We start from the raw sequence: 25205 nt of genomic DNA on the forward strand, positions 1-25205 counted from the left end.
CAACTTTATAGCCTGTAGAACTAAAAGTCTTCAAGTCTTCTGTAAACATATCACAATTTATCTCTTTATCAATAAAGTTGAGAGGAGTAACTTTATTTATAAACTTACAATAGCAGGCTAAGGCCTTCTAGCCAATGGCACCTTTAAATGCATTTTAAAAGCGTTTTCAACATTAAAAGCATGTACACGCATCTGACACTACAAGATATAGATGGCTATCAACCCACGGGTGTTTTTGCTGCATAATTTTTAGCCGCATTTAAATGCATCAGGATGTCCATAATCACCTGTAAAATGCAGGTAAAAATGTGTTTGATTATGAGAAGTGTTTTTGCTAGCATAAAAAAATTCAAGTAAAACACAAATTTTAGATCTTATTAGAGTTAAATATATTGTAGACATGGCTGTGATTGTGAAGGATTATTATGCATTAAACAGGAAGCCACTAAGAGCCTAACGTGGCTCTTAAAAAGAGGAATCCATCACTTTCATCTAGACCAGTGTTGGCTAACCTGTGACACTCCAGGGGGTAAATGTATCAAGCTGAGAGTTTTCTGGCGGGTTTGAAAAACCAATCAGATTCTAGCTATCATTTATTTAGTACATTCTACAAAATGATAGCTAGAATCTGATTGGTTGCTATAGGCAACATCTCCACTTTTCAAACCCGCCAGAAAACTCTCAGCTTGATACATTTACCCCCAGGTGTTGTGAAAATACAAGTCCCAGCATGTTTTGCCAATATATAGCAGCTTGTTGCTGTTAGGGTATGCTGGGACTTGTAGTTTCACAACACCTGGAGTGTCATAGGTTAGCCAACACTGCTCTAGACCTTCGAACTTCAGTGTACATTCACATTGTTTGAGGAATGAGAGTCTTTATGGCAAGTTTTACAAATAACTTGACAATATAAAATCATTTTTAGCTGTCTGATTAACCTTTCGTTGAAGTTTAGTGGCCTTTTACTATCAAAACGTGAAAATAATCATTGCGGTACTTTTAATTACATATCAGAAGCCTCTTTAATGATATTCTAGTTTTTTACTTCAGATACCCTCACATTGTAATGTTGCAGACCTATTCCACCCCCCCCCCCCCCCCCAAGTTATTTCTATGACTTATATCCTAGTTGAGCAATAAGGAAACAAAGCTGATTGATGGATAACCGATGTTATAAAGCACAATCTGTGTCCTAGTAGAAAAAGCATTTACATACGGTCTTATCTGACATTGAGAGGAGCCATTGTAAATCCCTGAGTATAATTTAAAGCAGAACCTTCAGGCTATAAAGCTGCACCTACCTTTAAAAAAAATAAAAATAGAAAAAATAAAAGTGACAATGCCAAATTATTGGCCAAAATAAAATAAAACGCGAAGATCTATAAAATACATCCTTGGTAAACAGTGGGAGCTCAGAGATAGAGAGAGATGGCAGATTGTATATAGTATGCAAATAAAAATAAATACGTTGTTGTTTTTTTTCATTAACTCATAACTGCCTACCTTTGGCATGCTGTATGCGGGAGAGGGGCGTGTCTAGAAGGCAGTAGGGGGCAGGGCACGGTGAATCGCATCATTTTGGCCCCGCCCCCAGCGCCAAATATGACGCGATTTACAGCGAGGGATGCGGGAGATTTGCCAGCTCTCCTGGGAGTCCGTGAGACCAACCCGAATTTCGGGAGTCTCCCGGACATTCCGGGAGAGTTGGCAAGTATGAATTAACTATGACCCTTTAACCACATTAACCCCTTATGTCCACGTTAGGTAGGAATCAGGTCAATGTTAGGTTAAGCGTTCGGTTAATTGTTAGTCGCAAAACAAGTTAAACCATTGTTCCTTGCCCTATGTTGACCTCAATCCATGCACAAAAAAAGTATATACTCCCACCCCCCCCCCCCAGATGTTGTGCTATGACAACATCTGGGGGGGGGGGTGGGAGTCAGTGGTAATTGGGGTCATTTTCTAGAGCTGCGGGAACTCTCCAGACCCCCATAACTTTGCATGAGAATGATAAAATTGGTGATCCACTTGCGGTTGGAAAAAAACAAAAAAAAGTTGGTTGACTTTTTATAAACACACAATACTTGTTGACCCACAACATGTTGTAGTCACAGACATCCTACAAAACGTTTCTATAGAGAAACAAAATTGTGTTGAAAACAGGGGTAAACTATTCCTCGCGTACAATATAAAGCTGATAATTTCATCTGTTAAAAGGACCTTAATTGCCCCTGGTCAGGGAGAACTATTTCCAGCATAGCAGCTCGTCAGAGTGTGTATAACACAAGTATATTGAAAACAAACAAACTGCAGACATCCTAGTTCCTGAATACAATTAAATATGCTTATACTTTTGTCATCCATTTAATGGAAAGGCTGTCGCTTTGACCCTTACGTTGTGGATACATTTTTAATTTAAAAATGTTAATCACGACCACGTTGATTTCAGTAAAATAAATACCGACTTTGGGCCTGATTTATTAAGGATCTTAACTTGAGAAACTTCTTATTTCAGTCTCCTGGACAAAACCATGTTACAATGCAAGGGGTGCAAATTAGTATTCTGTTTTGCACATAAGTTAAATGCTGCCTGTTTTTTCATGTAGCACACAAATATCAATTTTAAATTTCAGTGTACAAATAAGCTATCAAGTATTTGTGTGTTACATGAAAAAACAGTCAGTATTTAACTTATGTGCAATTCAGAATACTAATTTGCACCCCTTGCATTGTAACATGGTTTTGTCCAGGAGACTTGAAGTTTCTTAAGTTAAGATCCTTAATGAATCAGGCCCTTTTTGTTTTCCAACAATTGTTTTCCATGTGACCAAAAATGAGTAACAGGATACAAAGCAATGCAAGTAGGCATACTCTTCCCAAAATGCTTATAATATATGTTTGTATTTTCTTTGTTTACTTATCAATGGAGTAAGTATGCCAAAGATTGAATATTATGCTAATTTGCGCAAAGGAAATATTCCAAGCCTATCTAACCTCCGTTAAATAAACGGACGTATCAGTCTCCTTAGATAGGGGTTTCAACACTGTAAATATACAGTTAAAATGTAAAGTTAACAATTGCTGTAGTATAAAAGAAGGTTATTGCTTACAAACGGTTGCATGCAACCAATAGAGATGACACTTGCAGGATGAGAGACTGCATGAAAAAAATATATATACACCGTAACCATTTAGTTATCTTGCAACAATTTACATGACATTACAATAAATAATACATGGCGGGTAATTGTTTTGCATTAAAATTTGAAGACTAAGAGAGTTTCTTTCCAATATGATCTTTGGCATCATACTAAAATTCATTTAACCTTCGTTAAGGATTTTGTTTATTCAAAAGTGGGGAGAGATCAGCCGCGATTCCGATCCATTCCGGCAGGAAAGCAGCTTCGTATTTGAAAAGTTTAAGGAAAGGGGAATCTGGCAACGTGTAGTTCGTCAGGTAGACTGTTTCCCCACCCACCAAGTAGCCAACCCAAATGCCAAATGTTCCTATGGTCATGATGGTGTGGTTACAATGCGCTAAGAGGGCAAAGTCACGCCCTGGAGAACCTTCTTGGCCGTCTCCAGCAAAGTGAATATCTCCCAGTGAATTATTCATATTCTCCTTACACCAATCCATGCCATTGCTGGTCACCACAAATAGTGGGTTTTCATACTTGTTTCGGAAGTAGTCCATGGCCTTCTGCAAATATCCTTTGTCGGCGACCACCCCCTTCCATGTGTTTGGCATGACGTGTACGTAGTCTCCCCTACGAACGTGAATGCCTACAAAGGTGACGTTTTTCCGGTCACCTCTCGCTTTGTCGAGATAGGCATAAGACTCTTCTATGATAAAGTCATGGAAAGTAAATTCTCGACGGATCTCATCTTTTATGTGATCGTAAAAGGTAAATGAACACGGGTAGCCACCTAGGCTAACATACTCTCCTTGAATGTGTCTGTAGTCATCAGACATCCAATCGTGTAGCCCATAATGTCTCCATTTGATACGATTCATGACATCCTGGTGAAGCACAGGCAATGTAAGTTTGAAGATCTTTGACAATTGGCTGTGCATACTTGGCAAGATGTAAGCTTGATGACCGTTCATTTTTGCCAGGGAATAAAGGGTTGCATACTCCCCCATTAAGTTACCTAAACGTCCAATAGCATTTACAGTCCACATACCCGTCAGTGGTTTGGGTATACTTAAAACAGGTGCTATCTCCTGTTTTTCGAGTTTTTCTTCCAATATATTGGTTGTTTTATTGTTTTTAACTATGCCCATGAACACCTTAACATCCAGATTGGCATAGTAAATGTATGAAAACCTTGTAATTACAAGGAAAATTACGGAAGTTCCCAAAATCCAGAATAGCCATTTGTTCATTTTTCCAGGAGTCGGTGCTACAGACAAAGTGAGAAGAAAAAAAAACCACATTAAATATATTCATAAAATGGAATTAAGAGGTCAATAAACTTAACGCTACATATTTATAATACTATTTAATTTGAAAAAACATTAGGGAAGAATATATTTCAGAGATGCATGGAATGTTACGTTGAATCATGTGTCCAAAGGTTAGGGTTATTTAAAACGGACAACCCTATTGGTACAAAGGGATTAACAGAAATGTTGAAAGGGGGTGGGGAGACCTTCAGTAACACTGCAATATTTATTGTGATTGGTCGGGAAACTACCTGGTAAAAGAAAGCAATATTTTCAAGCAGCTACAGTTTTGTGATGCCTGACAAATAAGCAATGATTAAAATTATCCCTTGTTTATGGTAAACACCAGAATTGCTTTCAGATCCGTTCAACCTCATGTGTTATGAGAACCAAAGCAAATGAGCCTACCCCCACCACCCCAAAAAACAACTTTTCACAACTTACTATAGCAGTTGTTCACATTTTCACATCTTTACCAAAACCTGCCCCATGTCAGCGGATTGCTTATTTTTACTGCAGTTCCAAGCTGAAGTCTGGGGGGTAAATGTATCAAGCTGCGAGTTTCCGGTGGGTTTGAAAAGTGGAGATGTTGCCTGTAGCAACCAATCAGATTCTAGATGTCATTCTGTAGAATGTACTAAATAATTGATAACTAGAATCTGATTGGTTGCTATAGGCAACATCTCCACTTTTCAAACTTGGCAGAAACTCGCAGCTTGATACATTTATTCACTTACCCCTTGGAGTTTAATCTGCTGACAGGTTTAAAAAAGAGGTGGGGGGGGGGGGGACGACATCTTAATAAGTTATAAGAAGTTCTGTGGTTTGATGTTTTTACCTTCTAAGGGTCATTTTTCCTAAATGTTATTTATCAAATTTAGAGTTGAGAATATGAGCAATTGCCCGTCAACATTTGCAAGATTTAGATGTGACGATTCACACTTTAGTAAATTTAGCTAATATAATGCCCACCAACATGTATCAATCTATTCACCTAAAAAGAGAAAATATACTGGAGTTTATCCTCTTAAATGTTCCTACAAATCATAAGGACAGAAGTCATTCCACACAGAGAACCACAATTACTGACATGACTAAAATGGCATTAAACGTTAAACCACAAACATGGGTTCTAATCCAACAGTGCCCCTAGTGGCCAAATTATTACAAACACTAGCAGAATGCTTGTGATGTTTAGCCAATCAACAGCATTTTCATAATGCCAGGGGAGCAATTAGATCAATCAGAGATCTATAGCAAAATTGTGATGGGTCCCCCCACGCACCATCAGAAATCATACCCACTCCAACGTCTGCTCCTTGTCTAGTTACTATCCAATACGACAGAGTACTAACCGCATGAGTAGCAATTTGGCACAATAGTCTGAGATTGCTCTCAATTTAAACGCTGACACAGACAATAGCATCTATATTAAGATTAGTACATATTAATCTGCATTAGTAAAATTATATATACCGTATATATATATAAGCCAAGGATATCACGCCAATCAATTATTTGGTTTAACCAGGGACAGCTAGTTTTATTCACAGACATAAAAATGAATAAACAGAGACAAAAGTCCTAGCCTGTCCGACTTCTAACTTACACACGGGAACTCCCTGTCTAAAGTGAGGAGCCTAGTGTCCCAGACACACACGCACACAAAACAATCGAACTTACAGATCACAAATTGCAGTTTCTCTCAGGAGTCACCTAACCTCCTCCCCAGGTATTGAGAGAATGAATGAACTGTCTAGCAGCCTTTTAGCAGTACCTCATCATGTGCAACTCCTTATTACTAGCAGTTTGCTGGCTTGTTGGAAAACCCGAAATGGGTCTTAAATAAAACCACAAATCACACTGCCCAGAAAATAAGAGCTTCTGAAGCACTAAAAATAGTAATGCAACCATTTCTGTTCTTCATTTTACTCACATAGGGCCTGATTCAACAAAGCACGTAAACGCCTCTATCGTACGCAAAATCACTCTGCGCACACCCAGATCCGGACCGCACGCCAGTAAACACAGCCATGTCCATTCTGTCTTCACATGCAACGTACATTTACTACAGCCTATGATTTCGGGAAGGGACTGGGGCAGGGACGGAGCGTTTGGCCGTAGTCAATGTACAGTAAGGGCAATGCAAACTCAACCGCACGCAGCCACGTCTGAATCAAGCTATGAGCATCACAAAGTTACTTGTTTTTCTGCCGTTTCCCTTGCTCCAGCTACAGGACTAGTCTAAGTCCTGATCAGTAGTGGTGACAGGCTCCTATGCATGCTATAACATGTGTTTGCAATCACCAGCAACTGTAATAATGTATTTTATGCTCAGTAGACAACATCTTAATAAATGTATTTCATGGAGGAATTTTTTTTTTTTTTTTTAAAACAAAACTTTTTTTTATTTGTATCTGTTTTATCATTAACGCCTATATTATTACCAGGTGACATTAATTCATTTTTTTTTTTATTTCTGTGCATTCTTTTGAGAATGTATAATTCATCAGCGCACATATCTTCAGATCTGTGCCGTGTTGAAGTACGCAGAGCCGATTTAAACGCTTTTTTGTTTTTAAAACAAACACGCATTGTGCACATGATGCGTACTTTGATGAATCAGGTTCAAAGATTATTTGCGTGAAATACATCCTTTACTTCCTTCAGCATTAGTGTTGATTTCCTATGTTCTTTATGGGGCAGATTCTATTCATTTACTATGGTAATAGCTGCATTTTTACCCTTACTACGGTCATTTCAATGCTGAATTTTGCTTGCAGCTCCGTGAGCAAAGGATATGCATTAAGATAACGTAGTCTTAAAATACCACCTACTTTATTATTATAATATATTTTGACAAAACTGTGCCAATTCCACATGTTACTTTATAGAATACCAATATCTGTAGTATAGAAGCTTAAACATGAAGTTTGACATCTTAAACTTTGCTTTTGTGATATTTTGCATTTTACATGATCCGCTCATTCTCCCCCAGAAGTAACTACCTTATACCCACTGGAAAATGTTTCTTAGTTCCTCACGGCAGTTCACAGCATTATATTCTGTACCCAAACGCTGCGTCTGGTTTCTCCCTTTCCTGAAGCATCAGCGTTCTCTGCCCAGAACACTCGTGTACTAAATGTTACCGGGGATCAGTCACACATGTCATATAAAGTCAAAGGACAGGAGAAGGAGACAGTTGTTTGAGACAAGGTGAGTTTGGGGTGGGAATAGGAGAACGACAGAGAGAAGTGAAGGACAAATTATTATAAAGTTTAGCACTGTAATCCTAAAGATATCACTGATTCAGTAATAAGGAAACAACGTTTTATAACTGCCTACACAAACACATAGAAGTATACAAATATATATATTTGTATATAAATATCAAAATAATAATAATAATAGTGCACATGCTATATACCCCCAAAGCAAGATTTATACCATTTATGGCAGTAAAGTAATATTAATTATGCTATTATAGTATGGTATTTGCTACAGGGCAGTCTACAGACTCCTTACAATTCATTTTGCGCCATGAAAAAAAAAGTAGCTATTTATTTTTCATTAAACATGTCAATAATGACACATAGAATCCTATAACATTCTGACTGCACGGGCCCTGATTTATATTATGTTTGGTGTTCACCCTCTTGGAATATCTTGATTTTAAATTTCATGATTACCAATGCAGTCAATGACTCTGGCTATTCAACGTGCACCTTTGTCAAATTAGGATTTCAACACCTGTTCAGAATTAATTAAAAAAAAGAAAAGAAAAAGGAAAGGTCTTTAAATATGTGCATTAGTGCTTTCACGCATTTTGCACACGTATTTATAAAACAGAGAAGCAGGTGAAATCTGCACGTTTACTGTAACATAAAAGGACCCTGTCAATCATCAATTTTGCTTATAGATGTTAAAAATTCTTAAGGAGCAACACAGTCAGGAATAGTGTAGGAAGAAAAGCTGACACTTTGCAGATCATAAAATATACTAACCCATGAGTCCAGCCTGCTTCAGTCTCTCTATCTTCTATCTGTCTCCTCTACACAACCAGTGTGTGTCACAGCGAAACACCTGTACCATAATCCCCTGTCACCTGCCGGCTTAAAGGTAAGGGCGTGAATGAAACAGTCACAGGCAACCTGAGCTGTGAGATGCAGTAATACTGGGTGTGGCAGCTATTTTCTGGTTTTTTTTTTCCGTGGGTAAGGACTTGATTTCTAATATGTCTCTCTCATGTCTCCCAGATAAGAGACAGAATTATCATTTTTGTCAAGCAAATATATACCTTCACTAATTAAAAATAGTGAAGTAAGGACTATACTGCAAAATTCATCAATGTGTAATTTTAGCAGATTCGTTGACTAATCAGAGGGCTGGAGTGTTCTCCTAAAAAAATTTAGCCAGCCGGGTGGCATTAAGATGTAGCAGTGTAATATTTTGCAATAATAATAATTAATAAAGACAAAAAAAAAAATCTTGCAGGTTATTGCCAACACTAATATTATTTATAAAAACCCCGCTTGGCTACTTTCGGCAAGTGTAGTCCGGGAGAGGGGCGTGACTAGACGGCGGGAGGGGGTGGTGAGCGCCCAAACGTGTCATTTTGATCCCGCCCCCTGCGACAGAAATGCCGTTTTGATGCAGGGGCGGGGCCAAAATGCCGCGATTCACCGCAAATCACGTAATTTCGGCTAGGCAGTTGTGGGATGCGGGAGACTTGCCTGCTCTCCCGGGAGTCCGTTCTGACCGACCCGAATTTCGGGAGTCTCCCGGACATTCCGGGAGAGTTGGCAAGTATGATAAAAGCTCAGAAGGATATAGCCCACTTGCTGGCTCGAATGAACACAATGAAATAATTTTTTCAGGACTGGTTACACAGGTGGTCAGTGGTCTAACACACTCTGCTGGTTGTAGTGCTCACACAGAGCCTGAGTCATTAAGGAGAGCAATGCATAAAAAAGGAGTAACTTTGAACCTTGGCAAAACCATGTTGCAGCGCAAGGGGTGCAAATGAGTTTATTATTTTGCACATAAGTTAAATACCGGCTGTTTTTTCATGTAGCACACAAATACTTGATTGCCTTATTTTTACACTGACATTAATAGTTGATCTAGGACATGCCCTACCCCAACTATAAATATGTCTCCACATTTTAAATTTACCTCCCCTTCCAATGCAACATGGTTTTGCCATGGTCCAAAGTTACTCATTTTATTTAGTTTACTTTCCTTAATGAATCAGGTCCATTGTGTTTCCTGCCTTGTGTCTTTTACTGCTTTCCAGAAGGTATTTTTCTCAACGAGCAGGAAGTTACTGCGTGTCCGCAAAGCGGAAAACTAACTTTTCTCTTGGTCTGTTGTAGTCCAAATGGAAAAAATGCCCCTAAAAAATCCTAACAAAAAATACCCACTTGCACACTATGAACAACTTGCACTAACTGATCAAAGTCTGGATTTCCCGAGACTTCCGTTTATCGGCAGAAAGCGCTTGTGATTGGTCGCCGTAGAAGGGGAGTTCCAGGGACCCGTAATTCTTCAGCAATGTCATCCCAATAAAACATAGTGCTGTAATCTACATATGCAAGGTAAGACCAAATTCTTGGCATTGTTTCTTGCTTAGAGAGACTAAGAATAGAGCCATTGTGTAGTTATTCATACATTACCCACCGAACAAGAAGGACCAGTGAGAAATGTTTACTTTTTTAAACAGTCTGTAATCCTCAGAATGCTAATTGGTGCAGAAGTCAATTTCTAGGAACTCACATCCTTGTTATTTAAGAGCTTTGGGATGTAAATGATAATGTTCTTTTCACTTCCTTTATCAATATGTTATTTGATAATAATACAGAAAGGTGATCCAGAGTTCTGAAAAAGTCACAGAATAGTGGTGAAATGCGTTAGTGCACGTCCCCATCAACATCACAAGAACCACTCGTGCGTTCCAAGCCGAGACTCTCCAACCCACTTTTACATCTCCTGCGCTGTTGTCGGCTGCACACTGCACGATTAAGACTGGTATAATTAAACTAAAAGCCAGTATTCAGTTTTCAACAACACCATTGACTACAAACTTTGCACTGCTCCTACACGGATCCCTGCACAAGGAATTTAAATTAGTGACCTATTCCACACTATTGGCTTCAATTAGTTTCTCTTTGAGGTTGAATGTGTGTTTTTATTTCTAAGTATAAACACGTACTGTACTTGGTGCAGAGAACACCTATACAATCATGTGCTAAAAAGCTTTTAGCCTTTTTTTAATGTGCAATGTTAAATTTGTTTCCGATACAAACCAATATTAAATGTTGATTTTATCTTCACCAATTTACTTTTGATTTTACAATTAACAATCAAGCATTATCTAGCATTCATGATGATAGTCTAAAGTTGTGTCCCATCTACAACAGTATGCAAAACAGGTTCACTCATAGAACAATTTTTGTCTGAGCACTGCATCACCTTTCTGTTATCCTAAGGTTGGACTCCCTCTAGATCTTCAGCTGCTCAAATTTTCTGGCTGTGCGCAATTTTCTTTTGCATATGTTATCTGATAAAAGTTCACAATATGGGAAGAAACTATTAAAAGGTTTTTCAAATGTTCTCTATGTTGACAGTGCCTCCATCCAATCAGAGGCTTCACTCCCTGACATGCAAATCGTAGATAAATAATTAAAATGCAAAACACCTCATTGGTTGAAAAGACTATGATACCTATCCAGTATTATGGATAGGACCACACTTTAGGTCCAAGTTTATACCCTTGTTGGGGGTGTATCAATCACTAACACACAATAGGGACCATTTGAAAATCCAAAAATAGGCGCACCGGATATCACTGGAAGCCACTTCCAAAGCAGAAAGCAACCGATGTGCCGTGACCTCGTTTGCCGCAAAAGCGGTTATTTTTCCACCAAAGCGCATAGGTGTGCTGAGCCGGGTGGCTGTATTTGTGGAAGCACAGGAGATTGGACAGGATAAGGGGAAGAAGGGAGGCAAAGTCAGGGCATTCCTTGCGAAGTATGGGATTGGCACTCCAGTGCGCTTAGTTTTGTGGAGCAGGGGAAAAAATGGCATTTCTATTTTTTTGGAGCAGCCAGGAGTTATAGTTGTGGGGCATATCTGGCTGCGTGGAGAGGCACACAGTAGCGCGGGCTCGTCCGATAGTTATCTGTTTTGCGGAGAAATGCATCTCTATGCTCACTCCCTGGAATGTAATAAAAAGCTTCAGACGCTCAAAAGTGGAACGAATAATTAAGACAATCCCATGGTCCCCTCACTCTCATCATTAATAAAAAGCCATAAGGGAGGCTATGATGAAAATTGTTCAATGGGAAAGAGTGAAAGGTTTTATTTAACGAAAGGGGTGCTACTATATATATATATATATATATATATAGTATGGAATTGATGCCAACTCCATTGATGCCAATTGATGCCAATTCCATTATATATATATATATATATATATATATATATATATATATATATATATATATATATGCACACAATGTTTTTCCTTGTGACAGCTGTCATTTTGCGTTTTGTGGTGGGACATAAGTGAAAAAGGGTCAAGAGCCTAAGTTTATAGCAGTAAGCAGTGCAACTGCAAAGCAAACAACTAAATTATACACAAGCAAAATTGTATATAACAAGAAATTATGCCAATAGTATTAAATCATTTTACACATAATTACTTTTAAAAACACATGTACAGCAACAACATAAAAAATTAGCTTATCTGAAACGAGAGTCCTTCTAAGGCTGGGTACACACCGTAGGGATTTTTGACCAATGTGTTATCTACAATGATTGTACTAATGACTAAAAAAAGTAAACAAGTCCCGATCAGCAGCCGATTCATGCGTACACACTAAACATGTTTTAAAAGAATTACCCTTAGATCTGCTCTCTTCAACTGTCGACTGAAAGGATCGTGACTCTGTAAACTCTAAGGAGATCCTGATCGTGAGTTCGTATACACTGCAGGAATGGAAGGACGTCGTTCCATAGCTGAACGAGATTTTAAGTTCTGCTGAACAATCAAATGAAACAGCAAGCAGTACTTTAGAACGACTATCTTTCATCGTGCACACTAATGGGAAATCGGGCCAAACAGTCGTTTATCGGGTGTTTGGCCCGATAATTGGCTGACAAACCTGTAGTGTGTACCCAGCATTAATATACACGTTTCATCTCTGTAGACTTCAGCAGGCAGAATAAGTAGTTAGAGTCAGCATTAAAGAAACAATATTAAAGTGTTAAACAATTTTATGACATGGGCAAATTTCTTGTTTACTGCGGTTCGTTGTTGGAGCTTGGAGAAGCATTTTGGAGCAATTGTTCTCTGAACTGAAGCCCTGGTGATCCCAAGCAATGTTTTGAGATAAGCTTGATTTACACCTTCATTTAATATGCATAGTCTGTGTAGTGCATGGTGTTTATCTGCTATAAAGGGTGCTACCCCTTCTTTTTCTATATGTGTCGGGAGTTAATGAAGAGGATTGGTTGCGGAACCAAGAAAATTTTAGATACGCACGTATTATATGCACATTCGGTACACACCTTTGTACATTGTGCATTGCTGTGTTGAATTTGAAGAAATTACTCAGGGCGCCCTCTTGTGTGTTTTTTCCTACAGATTTTCGAGATTGCGGACTACAAGCTATCAATGAGAACGCGACCTCGCTACACCTACTGTAGACACTGTATCCAATTACAGAGAAGTAATTATTATATTTTACAGATATGACCAATAATTATTTTAAATAGTGGATTTACCATTTGTATTTTTTACTGACAGAACAAGCCCAGTTATTTAGCCAGCAAACAATTGTAACTTGTGACCAAGGAGTATATTTATCAAAACCTTCTAAAAAAGCAAAAATGGAGGCGTTGCCCAAAGCAGCCAATCAGATTATAGCTATCATATTCTACAATGTGCTATATAAATGATAGCTAGAATATGGTTGCTGTGGGCAACTCCTGAACACCTCGCTGTTTTGAAGGTTTGATTAATATATGCCCAAGTCTTAAACCGTACGCAGCCCTCTAAGCTCTCTGATTGACCCGATCACCCTGCATTACCCGTCATACCTTGAAAAAAATTCCATCTTACCCATACTTGCCAACTCTCCCAGGATGTCCGGGAGACTCCCGAAATTCGGATAGGTCTCCCAGACTCCCGGGAGAGCAGACAAGTATCCCGCATACTGCAACTTGCTGTCAAAATGACGCGATTGGCGGTGAATCGCGTCATTGTGGCCCCGCCCCCCGCTGCAAATACGGCATTTTGTCGGGGGGGGGGGGGGGCGAGGCCAAAATGCCGCAATTGACCACGCCCGCCCCCTCCCACCCTCCAACCACACCCCCTGCCGGGATCTCCCGGAATTAACTTTTTAAAGGTTACTATGATCTTACCTCACAAATGGCTGTGCATCAGACTCAGATTGTGTTAGAACCAAATTGTTTGTCTTATAAGTGGCTCCCAATGTCTTAGGACAAAGAAACTTTGATCTCTAAAAACATCCCTAATAACCTGCACTTGTAAAATGCTTTTCTTATTGGAACATTTAGGACCTTGATTGCTTGAGACACTTTACTAGCCCTATATATAATTTCCCTTAAGAATTGTTATATGACATCACAGGATTCTATGCAGATGGGTCTCACAATCGTTACCTAAGCAACCACTACTGTTATTCCTCAAAGGCCTCAGGCAACCAGTAGAGTGTGTACATGTGATACACAATGTTAGTGGAAAGGGAAACAAGATGCCTAACTGACTATGCTTATTTTGCGTGTTTTCCTTGTTTTTAACAGTTAAAAGTGTTTTCGTAACGCGTTCCTGTTGTACTATGCACCGAACGATTGTTTCCATCCAAACCAATTGTGTTTTCAAAGGGTTAACCCTTTAGAATGTTTAAATGTAACACTTGTATGTATGAGGCCTTGGTTAGAAAAGTGACCTATCCCTGAGGAAGGACTGGTCCTAAGCTTATAAAATATATCACACTGTATATTCATTATTAGTTGGGTCATTAGTTAGTAGAGCAGTATACTAATTGTTATACTCCAGTTTGTTACATAAACATGCCTGTTGGTCCCCCGTGAATATACACAGGTACATGGCCCTATTCCATTAATTTGAAGAGCATCCTCTTTCCTTAAGTCAACACAAATTCCCCCTTTCCTTAGAAAATACTGTTCATTGGAGCATTATATACTTACAGGATAATGACTTATTTTTGGTTTAATTGGTGGAATAGGCTAAATAAATCTCTGTTCCTAATGGCTACTTACCCGGATGTCCATTGTTGAGGCTATTCGGTGGGGTTCCAGCGTTCTGCATGCTACTTACTCCTGCACACCGATGCTTTTCTGGAAGTATTCACTGAAGTTATCCTTTAAATAAGCCATGAAAGTAAAGGGATATCATTAATACATGGGTCACATTGGTATATTTTAATGTCGTTAACTACATTGGATTATGTGCATATCAAAAAGCTCTTCCCCTTATAAAAGGCATCAGTAGGATGCAAAAGTTGTCCCATTGAAATTATGGAGGGCTAATGCTGGATCGCTGCCACCTTAGAAGACGAGTAAAAGTCAAATCATTTTGCAGGGATAAAAAGACGGGAACACCAGCTAAATTGTAATTACATTCCTAAATGCACAGGCTGCACCCTTTGTAAATATCTCACTAGCACACAAAAACTAGTTAGCTCACAGCCAGTCAGAGCCGGATTTAGACCTCATGGGGCCCTAGGCAAGATACTGGTTTGGGCTAGAGATGCTCACTGATCCCCTTAAACTGGTTCTGGATCTGGATTAGCTTGGTGTTTTGGTTTTGGAAATTCCGCCCTCGTTTGTTTTGGTTCTGTATTTTTTAGAAAAAATCCTAAAATATGTTAAAATCACATAATTGTGCTCTTTTTTTGTTTCTACATTATTATTAACCTCAATAACACTAATTTCAAGTCATTTGCAGTCAATTTTGACCACCTCACAGGTCACAATATTATTTTCATACACTTTCGGACAAATACTGCAGCGACCTGGCTGGATAGTAAGCGACAGAGCAATGACACAAACACACGGCAGTTCCTAGCACATCTAGGAAACATTGGCACACAGCAGTGGCAGAAAAGAAAAATGGTGCAAGATGGGATTGTCCTTGGGGCCGCCCTCCCTCCCATCCACTGTTATGTTGGATCTTAAAAAGGAATCCAAAACTCGCGAGATCCGACGACATAATGATGATGTTTCCCCTCGGTTTCAATTCCGAGGGTGCGCAAAAGTACAGAGCCGGCTCGGCTCGGTACTCGGATATATGCTAAGTTCGGGTGTGTTCGGTTCTCGGGGAACCGAGCCTGAGCATCACTAGTTTGGATCCCCCCTCCCTGAAACAATCCAACAACAACAATGCAACAACGCGGAAGCCTTATTGGTAAATATATACAACAATAACAACATTGAAGGACTGACTGGAGTTTGTTATAAATTGGCCATATAGACTAAACCGTTTCATGTTTTAGAACAACCTATTGACTTTATATATAATTAGACACATTCTCAATTACACATGCTGTGTCAATCGCTGCACACTTTATAACATCAATTCTTCAACCCAAGAATAAAATGTTCTTCCACCCCTGATCATATTATCATTCGACTCCAACATCTAGCCGTATTTTAATGTATTGTCACCGATATGTGTTTTGACTTTCCTACAATTTGATTAAATATAATTGAATAGATAAGATTTTAAAGCGCATGTTCAGCTTGTATCGCCAAGCATACCAGGTTGTACAGAATTGCAGTTACTAACGCAATTACGATGGACCGTAACACAACATTCGGTCCTCATTTTGAGTGAATTTACTACCTAGCTGTAAATGGGGATACTGGAACTATTGGTTCTGCCAGATCAAACAGATTTGCATGAACTAAAAGATAACTACCTTTCTAAAGTGGTAGAAAAACCAGCTAGACAGGCAGCTATATTCATTATCATCATCATCATCTATTTTTATAGTGCCACTAATTCCGCAACGTGGTACAGAGACCACGCTCACGTCAGTTTCTGCCCCCAAATCTGTCTCTGTGAGGCAGAAGTGCTAACCACTAAGCCACCGTGCTGCCTCATGCACATAATTAGATATTATTGGTCTAATATTGGACTTAATCTAATAAAACAGATACTACATCTAATGTACCCGATGATTGACTGGTATGCATCTCTTACATAGAAAAACATAGATACCAAATGAGACGCTTAAAAATATTTAAAATGTTTAATATTAGTAAATATTAAATAAGTTCTGCAGCGGGTATACACCTTATGACAACAGAAGTTCTAGGAAAATACCAGGGTGAAGAAATAAGGAAGATACAAGAAAAGAAGATTTAGTTAAGGATACAGAGTGGTCATTACTTAACTATAAGGAATGTAATAAAGTCTGTAAAAGAGAAATCAGGCTAGCAAAGATTGAAGCTGAATAGTCGCTAAAGAAAGCAAGTCTAACCACTAAACGTTGTTCAAACATATAAGCAGTAAAACATGAAAAACGTATCACATTGGTCCACTAAAGGATGAAGAAAGGAAATGTATGGAGGAGAGAGAGAAAAAAGAAGACTTATTAAATATATTTTATTCTTCTGTGTGGACAAATGAGGAACCAATGCTAGGAAACATATTGTGCTACTATAACCCATGGACGTCATTCGATATTATTGGTCTAACAACTAAATACAATCAAGAGACAGCACAGGGGCTTAGTGGTTAGCACTTCTGCCTCACAGCACTGGGGTCATGAGTTCAATTCCCGACCATGGCCTTATCTGTGTGGAGTTTGTATGTTCTCCTCGTGTTTGCGTGGGTTTCCTCCGGGTGCTCCGGTTTCCTCCCACACTCCCCAAAAAAAAACATACTAGTAGGTTAATTGGCTGCTATCAAAAATTGACCTTAGTCTCTCTCTGTCTGTCTGTCTCTGTATGTATATTAGAGAATTTAGACTGTAAGCTCCAATGGGGCAGGGACTGATGTGAATGAGTTCTCTGTACAGCGCTGCGGAATCAGTGGCGCTATATAAATAAATGGTGATGATGATGAAGAGAGGTAAAGCACCTAACCTAGATGGTATCTACCCATGTGTACTGATCAGGATATGTTCAGTTCTAGATATACTTTTGTCATTACCACGGGACTGGTGGAAAATACGTATATTACCATCAGATATAGCATTTGGTGACAGATATAGCCCAATATTTAAAAAAGGGATCAAAATCAATGCCAGGTAATTAGTGACCAGTAAGTCTGACATCAGTGGCAGGTAACATTTGCAAGCAATTTAAGAGAAAGAAATATATTGCTGCAAGCTAATAACACAAGACAATCATACCATATTTGATCTCTTTCTGTGTGGAAATACACTGTAATCTGAATCTTGCAGTTGATATGATTTATATGGATTTTGCTAAAGTATTTGATATCGTTCCACATAACAGGTTGGTACATAAGATAAAAGCACTGAGGCTAGGTGAAAAATATGTACATTGGTAGATAACTGGCTCAACGCTACCACTAGGCAAACTAAAGCGATCCAAGTTTTCAATGGTGCCTCAAACACCGGCAGAAGCATAGGAAGCAGAAGGCGCTTGGACATAGGACATTTCAGATTCATTCATTCATTCAGATTGGGATGAACTTTTTAATACGAATCCTCCGAGATCAGTACTGGGCCCGTAGATTTTTTTTTTTATTAATCTGGTACGAGGAAGGTGTCCATAGTTGCAGATGATTCGATGTAAGGTTATTAATACACAGCAGGACATTATGCTTGGTAATGTGTGTTTATGCTCGTGCACAGAAAACAAGGCACTTTCTTTGGTGCGCATGAAAGTTGCGGGTATCTACACTTGCTCCTCCTGGAGAAGCGGAAGGGGGTTGAGAAGGGGCAATCTAGCGTAGGATGATTATAGCAAGTGCGCGTTTACACACTGATGATTGACGGTCATCCACACTAGCTAACCACTTGTCATAAGTGTTTTCTTCATTGATAGTACATATATTATAGGATTCTGTTGGAGTATTTTACAAATAATATTTTGCTACTTTATTAGTATGCGAGAAGGAATATTCTATCTGCTGTATTATATCAAGATTAATAAAGGTGCTTTTCGCTATCAAAACATGTGTACAAACTGTAGGACCTTGTTGTGTGTATGCGTATGAGGGTGTATAGATGCCTGACATAAAACTACAAGCTACAGGTGCAGAACTGGATGCTCCTTGAGATGCCAGCATATGGGCGTAAATTTTATGGGCGGCTTTTTTTTTTTACCATAAATTGCACCCAATATGCGCCCAACTCAGCATCAGGCCCTAAAATTGTGCTACTCATGTATTAAATGCAACACAAATGGAGAGATCTGAGATGAGAAAAGGACTTTGATATATGAATAAGACAATAACCTGACTAGCAGAACCTAATGTCAGGCAGCTGCTGCAACAGCCAATAATATTCTGAGATGCATTAAATCGGGCATAAGTTCAGGAGAAGCAAATACATGATTGTCATTTTATTAATTGCTTGTTAAGCGGTTAAATCTTTAATTTAAGATACAGTTTGTGTACTTGTATATAAGAAAGGCATAGGAGAAACTGTAAGAATAAAGAGATTACCCCCTCTATTTTCTTTAAAATAAAAGGTAAATTTGTAATAAAATATTTGACAAACTGGTTATAAAAAAAAGGTAGATTAGAGGTAACAAAATGAATGTCTGTAAATATAGTTGAGGACAATATTAATATTTGTCTGAAGAGCTTATTATACCTAAGACAATATTTGAAGACACTGCAAGTGGGGGAATGACACTACAAATATAGAAAGGGATTTTTCACACAGGGCCACCTTAACAACAGTATGGGCCCCCGGACACAGCAGTGCACCGGGGCCCCTATATATAAATATATAAGGAAAAAAAAATATATATATATATATTTATTTATATATAAAATGAGTCACTTTTTTTTTTTTTAAATCCCCCTCTTAACTTACCTTTCAATTGCGTTGCGTCGAATCCTCTTCTGTACTTCGTCGCTGTGCTCCTCCATGCTGTGCTCGCAGTGAATGTCGGGCGTGTTGACGCCATCATGCCCGACATTCACTGCGAACGCATCACGGAAGAGAGGACCAGGATCGTCACCGAAAAAGGTAAGTTTTGTTTTTTTGTTTTTTTTTACAGGATTTTTTACAGCAGGCCTGCCAGGGCCCCCTTTCCCCCTGGGACCCCGGGCACCTGGTTATCGTGCCCAATGGGAAAGACGGCCCTGTTTTCACAGTGAGGGTAGTTAGACTGGAATTAACTAACCATGTAGGTAGTAAGGCCAGAATAACTGGATGGATTAAAATGTATTGGTTGTTTTTTTGTTTTTTTCAAGGAATTATATCAATAGTTATAATAAGCAAATGAAGGTAATTTTTCACAGAATATAATCTGATTGCCATGTATGGGGTTAAGGAGAAATGCATTTACCCATGTACACTTAAATTGGCAGAGGCTTCTATGGGTCTGGTTTAGTCTTTCTTTGTAATACCAGATTACTAAACTGTTGGCTTGAAAGATGTTGCCTATAGCAACCAATCAGATTCTAGCTGTCATTTTGTAGAATGCAATATATAAATGAAAGCTATAATCTGATTGGTTGCTATTGCTATTGGCAACATCTCCACTTTTTCAAACCCGCAGTCTAGTAAATATACCCCATAGACTGTATAAAAGGTTGAACCCGGTCTAACTATACATCTATCTATTCTACTTACTGTATGTTCAGAATTCTCTGTTAACGAAAGCCGTATATTGTCCCAGTAGTTTATGGTATTGTGTAGTGATGCCTACAATGATTCGTGCATTCTCATAAGTCATATGATATGAAGGTGTGAAGAGATCAGAGAGCAAGAAAAATACAGTGAAATAGAATCACTCGCTCTCAGGTTTTAAATAGATCACTATTTCACCTGAAGCCATTTCACAGCAGAAGCAACTGACAATGATGTAATTAACTAAACTAACAACTGACAACGTACAGCTGTACAACCACCCTAAGTAGAAATGCTGGTGATGATAGAGTTGACTAAGTAGAGCTGTGAGCGGACTAGATATGTTTGGAAGCCAGTATTGTTAGCCACTAGCCTGGTGTTACACTGCCGCACCTGTTCTCACAGTTCCTTTTTTTTTACTATTTGTTTTTAATCAAAGGGTGTGAACAAGAATGTCCCGTTTTTTTACCTAAGGGTGAATAGTCACATTAAAAACCAGTTATTCTGCCAATGATTCATTCCCAAGTACAGGTTCCTACTAAAGAAGATCTCATAATTACACCCCCAGAGACACTTTTCTCTGGCATTATAAAACTTACACTGAAAGTGAATGGAGTCAGCTGCAAAACACAGGACGAGTTTACTAGATCAAATGCAAATTTTACTTAGGATAAGAAAAAAAAATGAATGTATGTGTAAAAACTTGCCACAGGATTGTGACCTAACATGACTTGCGTTGCACCTATCCAGATACATGCAGCTCAAAATACACATAAAAACTCATAATGTGATACAATGTATCAATGAAGTTCATCCATAATCCCTGTGGGCTTTATACACAGATAGCCAATCAGAGGAGTTTGCTCATGCTCCAGCCAATCAGAGGCAAGTTGCTCTGATTAGCTATTCAGGACAACCCCCCCTCCCCCTTCTCATTAATTTGCATCCATAGTTTTTTTTCGCACTCGTATTACTTCAGGTCAGAAGAAAAGAATTGACCAAAGAAAGTAGTGGTCTAATAAATAATTAAACAGGGAATTGGGGAGTCTTTATTTCTATTATTGTTGTTTTTCCTATGTTGAGTAGGGCCGGATTAAGGGAATGGAGGCCCCTGGGCTAAGGGGGCCTCCATTCCCCTGTGAGGGCCCCCCCGTGATCCGAGCCGCCCCCCCCCCCGGCACTTACCTCCTCCTCCTCCTTTCCCGGTGCGCTGTGCGCTCTTTACTGAGGAGATCTCGTGAGAGTGAGACTCACGAGATCTCCTCAGTAAGGAGACTACAGCGCGCCGGGAAAGGACCGCAGGGGAAACTGCTCAGCAGCACTAATCGCGCAGGGGGCGCCCCCGCCCTGACCGATCAATACTGCTGCTGAGCAGTTTCAAGGGCCCCCTGGATGCCCGAGGCCCCTGGGCTGTAGCCCAGTTAGCCCTAGGGTTAATCCGGCCCTGATGATGAGTGTGCTCTATGGGTCCCAGGAGTTCCTAGCTGCCGGGACATCCTTGTGCTTGTAGCTCTCCAAGTACATGGACTGACAGCCATGGGTATGGTTTCCCTAGGGGGATGAGTCAGTATATATGGCGGCCCATATTTTCCTAGGTAATTTGGCTCCGTGAAGGCCTGGCTGCGGCTGGTTGCCACTATGACAGGGGGGCCCACACTTTGCCTGGTGCTGGTTGCGGCTTTTGCGGGGGAACTGCGCACCATTGTTTTCTCCAGACGTAGGGGGCTGCAACTTATGCTGAACTTTAAATTCCACGTTGTTTTACTCAACATAAACATGTGCCGCAAAACAAAGCAGAATTTTTCACTTGCGATTTGGAATTACATCAACCTCTAAACCGAGCCCATGACCACCAAGTGCATACCTCCCAGCTGTCCCAATTTCAGTGGGACAGTCCTGAACTATGGGACCTAGGGAAGGGTGGACCTTATACGGAAATGAGTGTAAACTTTGCCCACAAGTGGAAATTTTTGTGTATGAAAGTGTCTCAGTCTATAGTCACTTTTAGGAGCATTGGCAACAGTTGTGGAGTGGCAGTAAGGGGAAAGACAGGAGTATGTTATAAATACGGTGCTATAAATTATGGTGAAAACCCTTATCTGGAAAACGCCATGTCTTAACCATTCTGGACCGTAGCTCCCATACCTGTACCTACCAAACCTGAGTGTAAGTGGTTTCTTAAACATTTTTGGTAAACTTCTTCTGGGTTGCCAATCGCCCCAGTAAACCAACCACGGCTGAAACATACTCTTACATTCAGTAGTTTCCTAAGATGGATGAGGTTGGTGTACATGGGATGCACCTTTCCTTACTATTTTTCTCCTCCCCTTTTCTGGAATATCTGATTACTTCCACTTTAATGTTCTGCTTGTCAGTAGCATGCTTACCCTCTGTAGAACCCAGGCCGATGTCATAGCTATTAGTCATTCTCTGGTGATGCATACCTACCTATTCCTCAAATGGGGACCTTTTCAACCAATCACAAGCATGCTCTCTCCTCCCTAAGGCTAATACTCATGTGTAGTAAGTTTAGGAAGAAGAGAGCTTGCTGGTGATTGGTAGAGAAGCCTCGTTTGATCTAGGTGAGGGGGAGGTGCTGGGTGAGCAATGCATGCTATCCACTCTGTGTACAATTAGTGCTGAATCAGAGCAATACTGACAGCACTGACAGGGTAGGTGATGTTATATGGCAACAGCAAGGGGGAGGAGGTGATGCCCCAAACTGTGAATCACATAATTGAGGCCACTGTACCACCCACTTTACTAGGAGGTCTGGAAGAGCAACCAAAAATTCAGGAGTCTTCCGAAAATTCTGGTAGGATAGACAAGTATGTCTGACATAGACCCACCTCAATAGACAGTTCTATGTATATATACAAAAGATGATATGGTGATAAAAAGGTACATCAAAATGCAATTGGACAATATATAGAACCTATCAGTCTTCAGTAGTTTGAAATCCTGGTACATACTTTGATTCTTGATTGACTGATTTGCAGGAGTTTGGTATTAATATTTTTAACGCTCCTTACCCTTGTATGGTCGGTTGTATGACTCTTTTTTTTTTTAACATACTATTATTTGTATCACAAAGACAATAAACATTCATTTGCAATTGAAGTGCCATAAAAATCCACAAGATGGCACCAAAGTAAAGGAAACACTTTTGTTTTTCTAATCTAAACTCAAGTTTAAAAAAAAAATAAAAAAAAAAATGCTTGGCTGGGGAACTATTCAAGAACCTTTGCAAAACCATTTCTTGAAGTTGTTTAGTATTTGCTATACATTGTAATCTGTATACAAAAATAAATAGATACATTTACATTTTTACCATGGACGCGAATTGCTATACAGTAAAAAGATAGATATGGTTTATATTAATGTTTGATTTACTCAAAGTGCACATGTCAAACATGGTGAGCACTAAATAGACAACATAATACTTGCCAACTCTCCTGGAATGTCCGGGAGACTCCCAAAATTCGGGTTGGTCTCATGGACTCCCGGGAGAGCTGGCAAATCTCCTGCATCCCGCAATTGTGGGGCTAAAATGAAGCAAATTGCGGTGAATCACGTCATTTTGGCCCTGTCCCTTCGACAAAATGACATATTTGACGCAGGAGTGGGGCCAAAATGACGCGATACACAGTGCCCCGCCCCCTCCTGCCCTCTAGATACGCCCCTCTCCCGCATACAACTTGCCAAAGGTAGGCAAGTATGGACAACATTCATACTCCAAATCAAACCTGATATGATCATCAAGGGGTAGATTCACTAATCCTTCTTAAAAGGAAAATTGGAGGTATTACACATAGCAACCAATCAGATTCCAGCTATCTTAGCTAGTATATTCTAGGAAAATGATAGCTAGAATCTGATTGGTTGCCATGGACAACACCTGCACTTTTCCTTTTAGTAAATCTGCCCCCCAAAAATGATCCTGATTTCTATTGAAATCAATCATATCTAGCACAGCATGCATTACAAGAACATAAAGGGGTAATCTAGATTAGGAAGTGTTGATAAACAATGGAGAGAATAGGTGGTTCAAATATAAATTATCTGACACCGAATTGTATGTTTAAAAAAGGCAGATTGTGGTGAACAATTGTCAATGGAGCTTCATTTACAAAATGCATCAGCTGCACAGCACAAAGCCCTTCGGTTTTACACCTGTAGCCCCTGCAGTACCTCACTGCACCTAGAGGGGGGAGAATTCTCAGAATTGGTTATTCTCATCTCTTCCCACATCCTGAGCGGAGGCAGCCGCAGTTCAGAATATGTGCCTGGTTTACAACAAGTCAGCAGCAGTGAGTATTTGCACTTACCCTATAGCAGGTACAAAAGATACATCTCCTCACAGGCCTGCCTTTATCTTTTGCATTTAATAAAAGGTTCTAACCCATACTTGTCTATTCTCCCAGAATTTCCAGGAGGCTCCCGAATTTCGTGGAGTCCTCTCGGACTCCCGGAAGAGTAGGCATCCTCTCAGACCGTTATGGAGGCGGGGCTTAATGACGTGAATTTGCATCATTAAACCTCTACCCTGCTAGGAAATGCAGTGAAATTTGCCATTTCCTGACAGGGGCGGGGAAACGGTGACGCAATGGAGTCACCATGCCCTCTCCTAACCCCGTCACATAACCTGTTCCCCACAGGGGCGGACCTAGACTTTATGTTTAGGGGGGGCGATTTTGCATAATCACGCCCCTCCTTTACTCTGATTGGCTGGCCCGCATTTAGCCCCACCTTCCGCTCGCGATTTGCCCAGCCGCCTCCCGTTTTGATCGGCGGCTGGGACCTATTTTAAAGGTAGGCTTTCTGCTGGGGGGGGGGGGGGGATGCCACTGGTTCCCCAGGATCTCCCGGGGGAGAGGTTTGAAAAATCGGCAATGTTCTAATCTAGTGGTATATTTTTGTTCTTA

General features: G+C 39.8%; 1 protein-coding gene across 3 annotated transcripts in view; it reads right to left on the bottom strand.

The window, feature by feature from the left end:
* Window positions 1–2610: 2610 nt before the first annotated feature.
* Window positions 2611–25205, bottom strand: part of LOC142106587 (galactoside alpha-(1,2)-fucosyltransferase 2-like) — a 41674-nt gene continuing 19079 nt past the window's right edge. For 2 of the 3 annotated variants that reach the window (XM_075189588.1, XM_075189587.1), the window contains exons 2-3: window positions 14759–14860; window positions 2611–4404 (exon numbers count right to left, since the gene is read on the bottom strand). In XM_075189588.1, coding sequence (XP_075045689.1) covers window positions 3332–4404; window positions 14759–14807 — 1122 coding nt within the window. In that variant the 5' untranslated portion in view covers window positions 14808–14860 and the 3' untranslated portion in view covers window positions 2611–3331. Of the gene's footprint in view, window positions 4405–8451; window positions 8606–14758; window positions 14861–25205 lie in introns of those variants that run through there. The other variant, XM_075189589.1, reaches the window with a different exon arrangement.

This window comes from Mixophyes fleayi, chromosome 11 (genome assembly GCF_038048845.1).
Source record: "Mixophyes fleayi isolate aMixFle1 chromosome 11, aMixFle1.hap1, whole genome shotgun sequence".
NCBI classification, from domain to species: domain Eukaryota; kingdom Metazoa; phylum Chordata; class Amphibia; order Anura; family Limnodynastidae; genus Mixophyes; species Mixophyes fleayi.